The 12184-nt window shown below is 37.8% G+C and overlaps 1 protein-coding gene across 5 annotated transcripts in view; it reads left to right on the forward strand.

Moving 5' to 3' along the window:
• ATL2 (atlastin GTPase 2) overlaps window positions 1-12184 on the forward strand; it is a 49487-nt gene that overhangs the window by 24712 nt on the left and 12591 nt on the right. For all 5 annotated transcript variants that reach the window (XM_024552672.3, XM_024552670.3, XM_071221567.1 and 2 more), the window contains 3 exons: window positions 8954-9088; window positions 9528-9632; window positions 11850-11900. In XM_024552672.3, the coding sequence (XP_024408440.1) occupies window positions 8954-9088; window positions 9528-9632; window positions 11850-11900 (291 nt within the window). The remainder of the gene's footprint in view (window positions 1-8953; window positions 9089-9527; window positions 9633-11849; window positions 11901-12184) is intronic.

Raw genomic sequence — 12184 nt, forward strand, 5'->3', positions numbered from 1 at the left:
CCTCAAGTGTGTCATGTTATTTCTCAAATGTTGCTCTACCCTTGGCTAATCTTTTCATGGGAGGCTTTCCCTGATGTCTAAAACTGTGTCATGCACTCCTCCCAACTCTCCAGGCATCGGTCATGTGTTTCATTGATACTGCTTTTTTTGTTTGTTTGTTTGATACGACTTTTTTACTTATTTTTCCTGGCTAGTTTAACCTCTGTCAGGAGTTGGCCTGTCTTGAATACCATATCTCCTGCACCTAGCACAATAAGTGGCCCATAGTAAGCACGTATTTTATATTTTGGCCAGTGATCTCCCTTTCTGTGTATGTTTTCACTTTTTGATGGTACCAGATAATTGTTACTTTCCTCCAAACACCTCCCCCACCTCCAACTTAGACTTTTTCCCTGAAAAAAAGAAAAAAAATTTTTTTACTTGAATCATAATGTTTATTTTATAGCAGTTGAAAGTTGGACTGAGGGAATGGGAGTTTGATAGGAATCAAGAGGGAATTGGAATGGAGCATATAGTGGGAAGGGCTTTTCAGGGGGTGTTTGACATTTAGAAGCACATGTAGATGCTAAAAGTAACACTGACAGAAATATGTAGTTGTCGAAACAGTTGTCAGGGTGCTTACCTGTATGAGTTCTGTGTAAATCTGTAATTGGGCATGCATCTGCTTTTCAGATCATTCTTTTCATACGGGTCTCTAGAGGCATGTTCAAATATGCCTGTGAATCAAGAAGGTAGTTCATATTAACAATGTTAACATGTATCAGACATTGAGAAAAATACAGTATTTTAAAGTTTTCCCATTTAGAGTTGATTTTTCCCCTCCGAGTTTCACATCTGAAATAGAGGAATGTATAAATCGTGGCATATTCTTATAAAAGAACACTGTACACTTAAAGTTGATAAAGAATTCCTGTATTTGGGGGTTCTAACTCCTTACGTTAGTTTGTGTATATTGTATCTATCTACGGCTGAGCTGTTCCCTGCAAATGTATTTGATTTCAAGTAGGTCACAGACCGTAGAATGTTAGAAGAGGAAGGAGGCTTACTTAGATCACTTGCATAGCAATGACAGATAAGTTCCACCTCAGGTGCCACTTGTGATTCCATCTCTGATCAATCACTAGGGGCTGCGGAATAGCAGCCCACACATGTGTTCCGTATTTGCAGTCTCTAGCGAATAGAACTCCCCCTCTGCTGGGGAAGACACTGAAGTCATTGCAGGAAAGGGTATGAGGCTCTAAGTGAGGGGTTCCATACCTAGTTAGTGGATTCTAAGGTGAAATATCTTTATTAATTTTTATTCAAAAGGTTTCCATATAGAATTCCTGATATAAGTAATCTTACTCTCTTAATTGAAAATTGCATTAAACAGTGTCTGATTTTTGGGATAACATGCCTGTACTGATTTATTTAGTACTGGGACATGCTTTTCCTCAGATGAAAGGGGAATAACAATGGAATTCTTTATTACCTTTATGGCATCCATGAATCAGTAGTTTTGACTCTTTGATTTCTGATATTATTAATTTGTCTTTTCTCTGTCTCAAATAAATTTTATTGATCTTTTTAAAGGGTCAGGTTTTGGTTTCGTTGATTATTTTATCCTACTGATACTCTGTTATCTTTTCCATTTTATTGATTTCTGCTCTACTTGTATTCTGCTTGCTTAGGTTATACTGCTCTTAGTGTCCTAAGTTGGAAATTTGGATGATTAGTTTTAGATCTTTCGTCTTCCCTAATGTGTGAACCCAGTATTATAAATTCTCCTCTAAGCACTGCTTTTTCTGCATTTCACACATTTTCATAAGTTGTATTTTTTTTTATTTCAAAATATTTAAAAATTTCTGTTGAGACTTCTTTGACTCATGTTATTTAAAAGTGTATTATATAAACTCTAGTTATTTTGGGGTTTTCCAGCCACAAATTATTTCCAGATCAGATATTATTGGTTTCTAGTTTAATTCCATTATAACTATTTCTTTAAATTTGTTTTAGGGCTCAGAATGTGATCTATTTTGGTGAATGTTCTGTGTGAGTTTGAGAGGAATGTATGTTCTGTTATTGGATGAAGTGTTCTGTAATTTCAATTAAGTAGTTCAGTTCAACTATATCCTTACTGATTTTTTGTCTGCTGGATCTGTCAGTTACTGATTGAGCAGTGTTGGAGTCTCTAAGTAATATAATAGTGGATTTGTCTATTTCTCCTCACAGTTGAGTATTTGCCTCACGTTTTGATGTTTTGTTAGTTGGCAAACATGGTAAGGATTGTTAGGTTTTATTAAAGAATTGACTCCTTTATTATATGTAATACAACTCTCTATCCTAATCATTTTTTTGTTCTGAAGTCAGCTGTGTCTGGAATTAATATAGCTACTCTAGCTTTTGTTTGATTAGTGATTGCATGGTATAGTGTCCTCAATTTCTTCACTTTTAACCTACCAGTGTCTTTATGTTTAAAGTGGGTTTTTTTGTAGACAACAAATAGTTGGGTCTTTTTTTTAATCCACTGTGGCAGTTTCTGTTTTTTAATTGGTTTATTTAGATCATGCACATCTAAAGTGATTATTGATATAGTTGGATTAATATCTCTTATGTTTGCAACTATTTTTGTTTGTTGCACTTGTTCTTTTTTTTAAATCTCATATCTTATTCTGTCTTTTTGGCTTTTATAAGTTTTTTTAAAGATTTTATTTATTTTTAAGATTTCATTTATTTATTTTTAGAGAGGGGAAGTGAAGGACAAGGAGAGGGAGAGGAACATTAATGTGAGGTTGCCTCTGGCACTCCCCATACAGGGGAACTTGCCCGCAGCCCTTTGGTTCACAGTCCGGTGCTCAATCTACTGAGCCACACCAGTCAGGGCTATTTATTTATTTTTAAGAGAGGGGGAGAGAGCGAGAAAGACAGGGAGAGAAATATCGATGTGTGAGAGAAGCATCACTTGGTTTCCTCTTGCACGCCCCCAACCAGGGACATGGCCTGCCACCCGGGCATGTGCTCTGACTGGGAATCGAACTGGTGACCTTTCAGTTTGTGGGATGACCCTCAACCCACTGAGCTACACCAGTCAGGGCACCTTTTATAGTTTTAATTGAGCATTTTATGATTCCATTTTCTCTTGTGTCTTAGGATATCCATTATACTTCTTAATTTTTTTTTTTAACTGGTTACCTGGAGTTTGCAGTATACATTTACAACTAATCTAAGCTTACTTTAGAACAATGCTGTTCTAAAATACTAGTGCAGGTAGTATTAGTGCAGGTTATGACAGTATTCCCACTGCATCCCTTCTGTCCTTTATCACATTGCTGCCATTCATTTCTTCTCTCTGTGTAGCATCACCACCCAATTCATTGTTACTGTTAGTACTTTGAACACACAATTGTCTGTTGGATCCATTAAGAATATAAAGGATGAAAGATTTTATTTTTACCTTCTAGTCCTTCTCTGACACTTTCTTTATATTTGTCTGAGTTTCTGACCTGTACTATTTTCTTTGTCTTTGAAGAACTTTTTAACATTTCTTGTAAGGCAGGTGTACTGGTGATAAGCTCCCGTAGTTTTTGTCTGAGAAAGTCTTTATTTCCTCTTTATTTTTGTAGGATAACTTCAGTGGCTACAGAATTCTGGGTTGGTGACTGTTTTCTTTCAGCACTTTAACTATTTTACTCCACTCTTGTCCTGTTTGTGTAGTTTCAGATGAGAAGTCCAAAGTAATTCAGATCCTTGCTCCTCGTAGGCAAAGAATTTTTGTCTCTGGCTTTTTTCAGAATTTTCTTTTTGTCTTTGTTATGTTGCATTTAGACTGTGATATGCCTGGTGTAGATTTTTTGCTATTTATCCTTTTGGGTGGTCTATTCCATCATTCTTTTTTTTTTTTTTCCCCCTATGCATTTCATTTTGGGAAGTTTTATTGACATATCTTCAAGTTCACTTTCTTGGTCATGTCCAGTCTATGGATTCACGCATCAAACAAAGTATTTGAAACTGTGAGAGATGTTAAATCAACTACAGTGTTTTGGGGTTTTTTTACTTTTTTTTATTGTTCAAGTACATTTGTCTCCATTCCCCTCCCCCACCCCAACCACCCCCACTTTCCACCCTTGATCCTACCGCCTTTTGGTTTTGTCCATGAGCCCTTTATAGATATTTCTGAAAACCCTTCTTCCTTTCCCGCCCATTATCCCCTCCCACCTCCGTCTGCTTCTTGTCAGCTATTATGTTTTCGGTAACTACTTTCTGTGTCTGTATGTTTGACTACTCTAGGTACTTCATATAAGTAGAGTCATACAATATTTGCTGTGTCTGGCTTATTTCATTTAGCCTAATGTCTTTGAGGTCAGGGACACCTTTTAACCAGAACATTTTTTTTTTAAATTATTTTTGTTAGTTTGTACCTAAGTTGATAGAGTGGTCCTCTGTCTGAATTTGTGAGTTGGGTTACACGTAATGTCATCTCTTTGTCCAGCTCCAAAAGGGAGGAGTTAGACAGGGGGGTGGGTAAGATGTTAGACAATTTTAAACTGTTTTCAAGAGTTTAATGTTCCTTAATGTATTCTGGGACTTGTAGAGAGAGTATTTATGTATTCAGATGAGATTGGTGAAGTTCAGGGTGGTAAGGCTGTAGAGTGTAGTTACATATTCAGATGAAAACAATGAATGATGCTTGGTGATCAGAATGTGTATACCACTCACTCTTCATTCTGTCCACGAATTTGGGTTTTGAGTGTTAATGTGTCTCTGCATTAGGTCCTGATTTTACACAGGATAAGAGTTTCAGCTGTGTTGTTGTGGGAGATCTTCTTTTATTGTAGTGTTACTGGGTCTTTAATTTCCTACTTTTCTCTCCCTCCTATCTGTGATGAGTTGTTACAGCTTCTGGATGGGCCTTTATTCTTCTAGCCTTCCCGTTGTTGGGTCTGTAGGCCTGCAAAGCAGGGAGGTCTTTGTGCTTTGATACGTGGAGACCTGGCTGGACCACCAGCTCTGTTTTAAAGTTTACCTCGCTATTGTTTCACTTTGTTGCTAGGGAATATTATCTTTTCTGTGGTGAAATAAATTTGTTTCTTATCTAGAGTAGGTAGGGATTTTCAATTGTTGCTAATTCTATTACATTGGGAAGCTTATACTACAGGATTTGACTACATTTAAAGTACAGGTGTTTTCAGATTGCTTTTTGAAATTGAGGTTTATTTTGTAAGAATCTTCTCTTTTCCTTTTTCTGGAGGAATAAGGTTATTTTTGGAATTTCAAATTTTAAGGCTATTTTGGGTCTCCCTAGTAATAAATGGCACCAGATTACTGTTTTTCAAGTTCTAGGTTTCCTTTTAGAAAATTACCACAGCAGACAGTATCTGCTACAGTGAGGCTGCTTCCAGAATTCACTAGAATGCTCTTTGAGGGCAGGAATGTTCTTGTTCACTGCTGTATCCTGAGAACCTAGAACAGTGAGTGGCAGATGGTGGGGCTTCAATACATGTGTTGAATGAATATGAATGTATTTTATGAAAGTTAGTCAGTATTCAATATATTAGAAAAAGAGGAGACATAAGTTTTTGAGATACCAAAACTTACTAATTTTGATTAGCTACCTTCTCAAGTTTACCTTTGTGTCCTTTTATTGACTAATAAATTTAATGTTATTTAAACATTTCCATTACTGAGGAAATGGTAAACTAAGAAGAGATGTTGTATAGTCAGTAGATTTTTAAAAAATGAGATACCAATTTTGGAGAAGTTAATGTTAGCAAACATGTTAGCCTATGATTTTAGTCATCTATACTTTTTAAATTTTATTTTTACTGTCTTGTTTGTGTAATTATTTCTAGGAATAATAAAAAGGATCATTCGCCCCCCCCCCCCATATCTCTTACCTGTGCTAAAAAGGGGACACCTTGAAGCTTCATAATAAAAATTTAGAAGTATTTATTTATTGAAAATAAATTTTGAGTATGTACTGAAAGTCAAGCACTGTTCTATATTCTTGGGAAAAAAAAAACCAAAATGGGCAAAACAACTTCATAGAACTTAAAAGGAGATAGAGAAACAAGGTAAATAGATAAAATGTAGAATAAAAATGAATTTGTCTAAGGATAGATTTTTAAAAATTATTTGTGTAGGTTGGACCTTTTAAAAACAATCAGTTCATTAAATACCACTTTGACATGATTGGGGAATGAGATGCCGCATGGGAGAGCCTAGAACAGGGCACGGTACTGTGGTGGGAACCCCTTGGGAGGCAAAGGTGGAGTTTGCAGCCCATGCTGTCAAGACCCACACAGGAGCCACTGTGCAAAGCCGTATAGAGACAAGCACCGGCAGCGGCAGTAATATGCTTTGGGAGTCCAGAAAAGTGGGAGTTTTCTTGACTGTTGGCGCAGTGTAGGCAGAGAACAGGTGGAACAGAGATATAGGTATCGATATGCTAAACAACGTACAAGGTCTGTCCAGAAAGTATCCAGCCACATGATATGAAAAAGAGAGACATTTATTGAAGAAGATTCAAGAAACATTGTACACCGGACAATGATGCCGTGGTCACTTTCAAAGCAGGCACCTTGGGACCTCACACAGTTCTTCCAATGGCCATCAGTCGCCCCATCTTATTTTCCTGAATCTCATCGATGGTCTGAAATCTCTTTCCTTTCAAACGTGATTTTAGTTTTGGGAAAAGCCAGAAGTCACAGGGCACCAAATCTGGGCTGTAGGGGGGCTGAGTCACCTGGGTAATTTGATGTTTCGCCAAAAACCTCCGCACAAGACGTGATGCCTGAGCAGGCGCCATGTCGTGATGAAGCTGCCAGTCACCAGTTGCCCGCACTGCGGCCTTCTGAGTCATCCGGATAGTTTTTGTGGAGAAATGTTCAAGCTTAACACAAAATTTGATGCAGATCCATTGCTCTACTCAGTCATTTTGAACGTAATGGCCACACAGTACACATGCTCACTCAGTGGCGTCTACTGCCCTCAACCAACTAGTACAGTGAAGTTGTCATTGTTCCTGCATGTGCGTTCCAGTCCAGTCTTGTGGCTGCCAGCTTACATTGATGTGATGCACGCCGTCCTCATTATATTAACCATGGCTGGACTTTCTCTGGACAGACCTCATATATATGGGGGAATAGTGACTTTTCTGGTGTGGTAGAAACAAGAAGGTGTGGGTGTGTGGGTATGGGTATTTGGCAGATCTAATGGGGAGTATCAGGAGCAGAGGAAGGACAAGTAAATTGAAGGTGAATTACATGAAACATCTCCAGATGGTCCTGTAGGTAATGGGGAGCCACAGATGACTTTCTAGCAGGACAGTGGCATGAGCACATTCATGCCACTGTTGATAAAATTGAGTATGGGAAGGAAGGAACGGAGGGGCCTATTTGGAGAATCTAAATTATAATTCTGGGGCAGGACCACTGTTGGGCTTTTCTAGGTAGTACTATTAATCTTTTAATCTCTGTGAGGGGTGCCCACTGAAGCACAAGTCCATACAGCAGTATATATAGTGTGAATGAATGGATTTATGCCGTGTGTCAGCCTTGTGGCCAAGAGAGAGGTGAGGGCCTTCAGCTGAAGATCCTGAAAAGGGAGGAGGAGTGTCCAAGACATTTGTACTTGATAGGGTTGGTACCCTGGGGTTGGGGGTTTTGTGGAATAAAATGAGTGTAGGTGATTTGAGGTTTAAAGCTGATCTTCACTTTAGGTGATGGTCTATTTAACACTACTCCCGCCCCTCCCGTCCCCCCACTCCCCACCCCCACCTCCCGTGGGCTCACCTTCTATCTGCTTTTCATAAATTGCTTCATCCCTCACTGAGCCTACCTTGGCGTCTTTTATCCACCCCTAATCTGAGCATTGTTATCTGTTTGGGACTGTGTATCCAAGCTCATCAAATGTATTTATCAAACAAAGGAATTTTTCCTATGGGATGCTCTGAGTAAAGAGTGTGTGGGCTTTAAGTATACTAAAGTGTGGAGACCTTGATATTTATCAAAGTTATCCACTTACTATTATGTTCCAGATTTAATTTCCTAGATCAGGTACCTTATGATATATTAACTTTTAAATTATTTCATAATATTTCATTGTGACAGTTTAGCCTTGTGGTTTTAGTTAAAACATTTTATTATGGATAATTTTAATACCATAAAATAGAATATACGTATAGTGAACCCCAGTGTACCTGTCAATACTTTACTGGTCTTGTTTCATTTCTTATCCAACCTGCTTTTTTATTCTTTTTTATTTTTTTTGTAACACTTTAAGGCAAATGACATGCATAACCTTTCACCATAAATACTTGCGTATTTAACAGATAAAGACACTATTATTATTATTATTATTAATACAACCCTAATACCATTATCACACCGAGCAATCAACTTTATCCTGATTTAAAACCGTCTAAAATAATACCCACTGTGGTTTCAGATTTCCCTTTAGGATTTGAAAAAAGCCTTTTACAGTTGGATTGTTTGAATCAGGTTCCAAACAAGTCTTGTGGTTATTTTTAAACTTGGTATTTTCTTAAAGAGAAAAGGCAGTGTGAAAACATTTTAGTATAAGCTATTCTAAGAGAGCAATACTATTTTTGACACTCTGTCTGGAACTTAGTTTTGCTTATCTGTACAAGAAATGTCGAAATAGATGGTAGCTATTTATGATTTTTAAACATAGGGAATCTTTCCAAAATGGGTAGGAGTGGTTGTGACCCCACTTATCTAGAAGCAGAGAGAGTGAAAATGGGAGCGGATGTGGGAAGGTTCTGGTGTGGGAGAGACCACCTCTCTCTAAGACCGACACTCAGATGAGATGTGACACTGCTTTGTAACTGCCTGTGTCGTGTGCCGCTGTGTTTACCATCCTCGGCTGTAAAAATAAAGAATGGGTGATTTCTTACATTTCTTTTTAGTTCTTAATTATTTGTGCTTTATTTTACATTTGCGCTTGACTTTAACAGGAATCTCAAAATTGGATTGGTGGCAACAACGAACCATTGACTGGCTTTACATGGCGAGGTGGTTGCGAAAGAGAAACAACAGGCATACAAGTCTGGAATGAGGTGTTTGTGATTGACAGACCCAATGGAACAAAAGTAAAAATCTACCTTTTCTTTCCTACTAGGTGTTTCTCCTGCATTCTTTCTTGAGTTATTTTCTAGTATTAAAGGTCAAAACAACACAAAACTATTAATGTCTGATAATTTTAACAAAGTATGGGACAAAAGTAGGTTTATAGCTGTTCATATGGAAAATAATACAATAATTAAATAATAATACAAGAACAACTCTGTGTTTTGCATACTCTCACCTGGAAACCTACTCCCCCCCCCCAACCTGTATATGGATTATTATGTCAAAACTGAGATATTTAACTGAGAGCACTTTTCTTGATGTAATTACCGATTTTGGCATTTATCATTTTATGTTTGATTTTTTTAGTTAGTATTTTACTTATTAGTATTATAATTTTTTATGTAGTATTTAAATTTTTAAAAATATTTTACTTAGCATTTTCAACTTTTAAATTTCCAGGTGGCTGTGCTGCTAATGGATACGCAGGGTGCCTTCGATAGCCAGTCGACCATCAAAGACTGCGCAACGGTGTTTGCTCTGAGCACCATGACGAGCTCCGTGCAGGTGAGAGAGCGCCGCGACAGCTGTGGCGTGGTTAGTGATTAGTTCAGATGAACCTTTGCTCTTCCTCAACAGGCCTTCCACTGAGGAAAAAAGGACTGCAATGCGAGCTGTTTACCTTTCATGCTTGCTATTCTGGCTCACAATGTGACATTTTGTACTTTGAGTGCTTACCAAGGAAGTAATGAACCAATAGCCAGTCCCTTTGATTTTTCATCATAGCATCTCATGCTTTTTTTGTTTTAAGGAATAGGTATTATTGCTACTTGTTCTTAGTTGGATTCAGTCATGTGGCCGCCAGATAATGTATTCTTCCTCAAGCAAGACATGTATCTTCTCAGTGGTGGGTGATAGGCGATCCTGTCCCAGTGTCTTGGAGTTTTTGTGATGCTGTCCAGAGATACCTGGACATAGGACAAGTCAGTCTCTACGTTCCCATTTCCAGCCTTCCTCGATTTGAAGTATCGAGTTGTCGGAGTGGCAGAAGTTTTGGATATTATGAGATAAAAGAGGAGGACTTTTCAGCCTGGCTTCTGTTTATTATAGGGCTGGGGATGTCTGTCACTATCAACCAAGTGTTGCTACTGGGGACCCTCAAGGTCTTTTTTTTCATTTTGTTCAACCTCTTTGTTTCTGCCCTTGTCTGTCTCGCACGTGGTAGTGTGCAGTCAGACAGGAGATCCAGATGAGGTAATTTGTAAACCGTCAGTATTCAAGAAGGTCAGAGTTATTTTTTATTACTGCTTTCTTCCCTGCCTTTGAGGCTAGATTTCTGACCTTCCTTATGTAAGCTGTCTGGTTGATAGATCAATGACAGATTGATCCTCTGGTCATTTATTCTTTCAACAAATAATTAGTGAGCATCTGTGAAGTGCAATACACTATGCTAAGCACTGATCTAAATAAACAAATCCTCTTTCTCACTGCTCTTTGCACCCTGGCTCCGACAGTGAAAGGATCTGTACTTCTTATCTAAAGGCTCAGGTCCATATGGGTAAAAATAGGTTGGTTGTGCTTTCAGTTCTAAGTTTAAGTCTAGAGTTTAATCACCTCAGTCATTAATGACTTTTTAAATACTCTGAAGTTAGTCAGCTGAGAAAATTATTTTAATTTTGTTTTAATTATTTAATTATTTTATATTGGTGATATATTTCAAATCCTCACCAGAGGATATGTGTATTGATTTGAGAAAGCAACAAATGTTGATTCTTTGCCTCCTATACGCGCCACAACTGGGGATCAACCTGCACCCCAGGTGTGTGCCCTGAGTGGAAATAGAATCCACAGCCTTTCTGTGTATGGGATGATGCTCCAACCATTTGAGCTACCTGTCCAGGGCTGTTTATATTTTTGACCTCCAAGTGATTCAGCTAGATTATCACTCATTTGCTGTTAGAACAAAGTGTTCTGTCTTTGGAGTAACCCTATTTTCTCAGACATAACTAACTTCTTAGCAGAGGTGACATCTGTGGACATCCACTTTTTTCCTGTGGTGGCTTAGGTCACCTTTTAAAAAACCGCGTTAGAAGAATTGGACTTAGTGAATCTTTTCTCCAGTTTTTCTCCCTTGAGAGTACTTAGAGCTTCCATTGTCAGCTCTGGTCTCCGTGCCTTGGGCAGCCTCCTAAACATTTTAGAAAGGGCAAGAGTGCCACCTACTGTTATTTTTTCCCCTTACCACAGACTGGTAAAACTTTCATGTTATTTAGGCTGGTAAGTTTACTTAAGTAAAAAGAGAACCATAGTAGAATTGATGGTAATTGGAACACCCACCGAATAACTATAAACTATGTACTATGATTATATCAGGGAGGAATTTATCTTTGTAGAACTATGCCCCTCACCTTTATTAACTTAGAAAAATAATTGGGAAACTTTCTTTATTTTAAAAAAAGACCATTTCATAACGTTAAAGTAACTTTGAGAAGGAGGAAAGAAACTTACTATATAATATACTTCTAAGAAAAACATCTGCCACTTTTTAGGCCCCTTATGCGTGTACTTAGGATTTACAGTTTATCACCACTGCTTCCCTCTTAATCTTCTATCCTGACTGTTAGGGACAAAGAGAATATCCATTTCGTGAGCCACTGGGTAAGACAGGGGCTCAGGAATTCATTCGTGCGAGGTATAAAACAGCCTTCGTTTCCACAAGTAAAGCTATACACAGCTGGGTGTTCAAAATAAAACACTAATAAAAACAAAATTTTGTTTTAACAGGTATATAATTTGTCTCAGAATATTCAAGAAGATGATCTTCAGCACTTGCAAGTATGTATATCTTAAAGGGTGCGTGACAAAGTATTGGAAATGTAGTTCCCGCTTTATTGTGACTTTACCCCAGAAGATTGAGTGCTGCATGCCTTTAACCTGATGTACGACTTCTTGGCTTCTTATGTATTAAAGTTTTTATCAATTAAATTTTAATGCATACCCAGTTTGTTAGAAACTTAAATGCTGGACTTTCAATGATTTTAAAGGCTTTGACATCTAGTGGTCTGATATAGAACAGCTTTACAGAAGTCTTCTTTCAATCGCTTTGGAGGCATTATTTT

The sequence above is a fragment of the Desmodus rotundus genome, chromosome 5 (genome assembly GCF_022682495.2).
Source record: "Desmodus rotundus isolate HL8 chromosome 5, HLdesRot8A.1, whole genome shotgun sequence".
In the NCBI taxonomy this organism is placed as follows: Eukaryota; Metazoa; Chordata; class Mammalia; order Chiroptera; family Phyllostomidae; genus Desmodus; species Desmodus rotundus.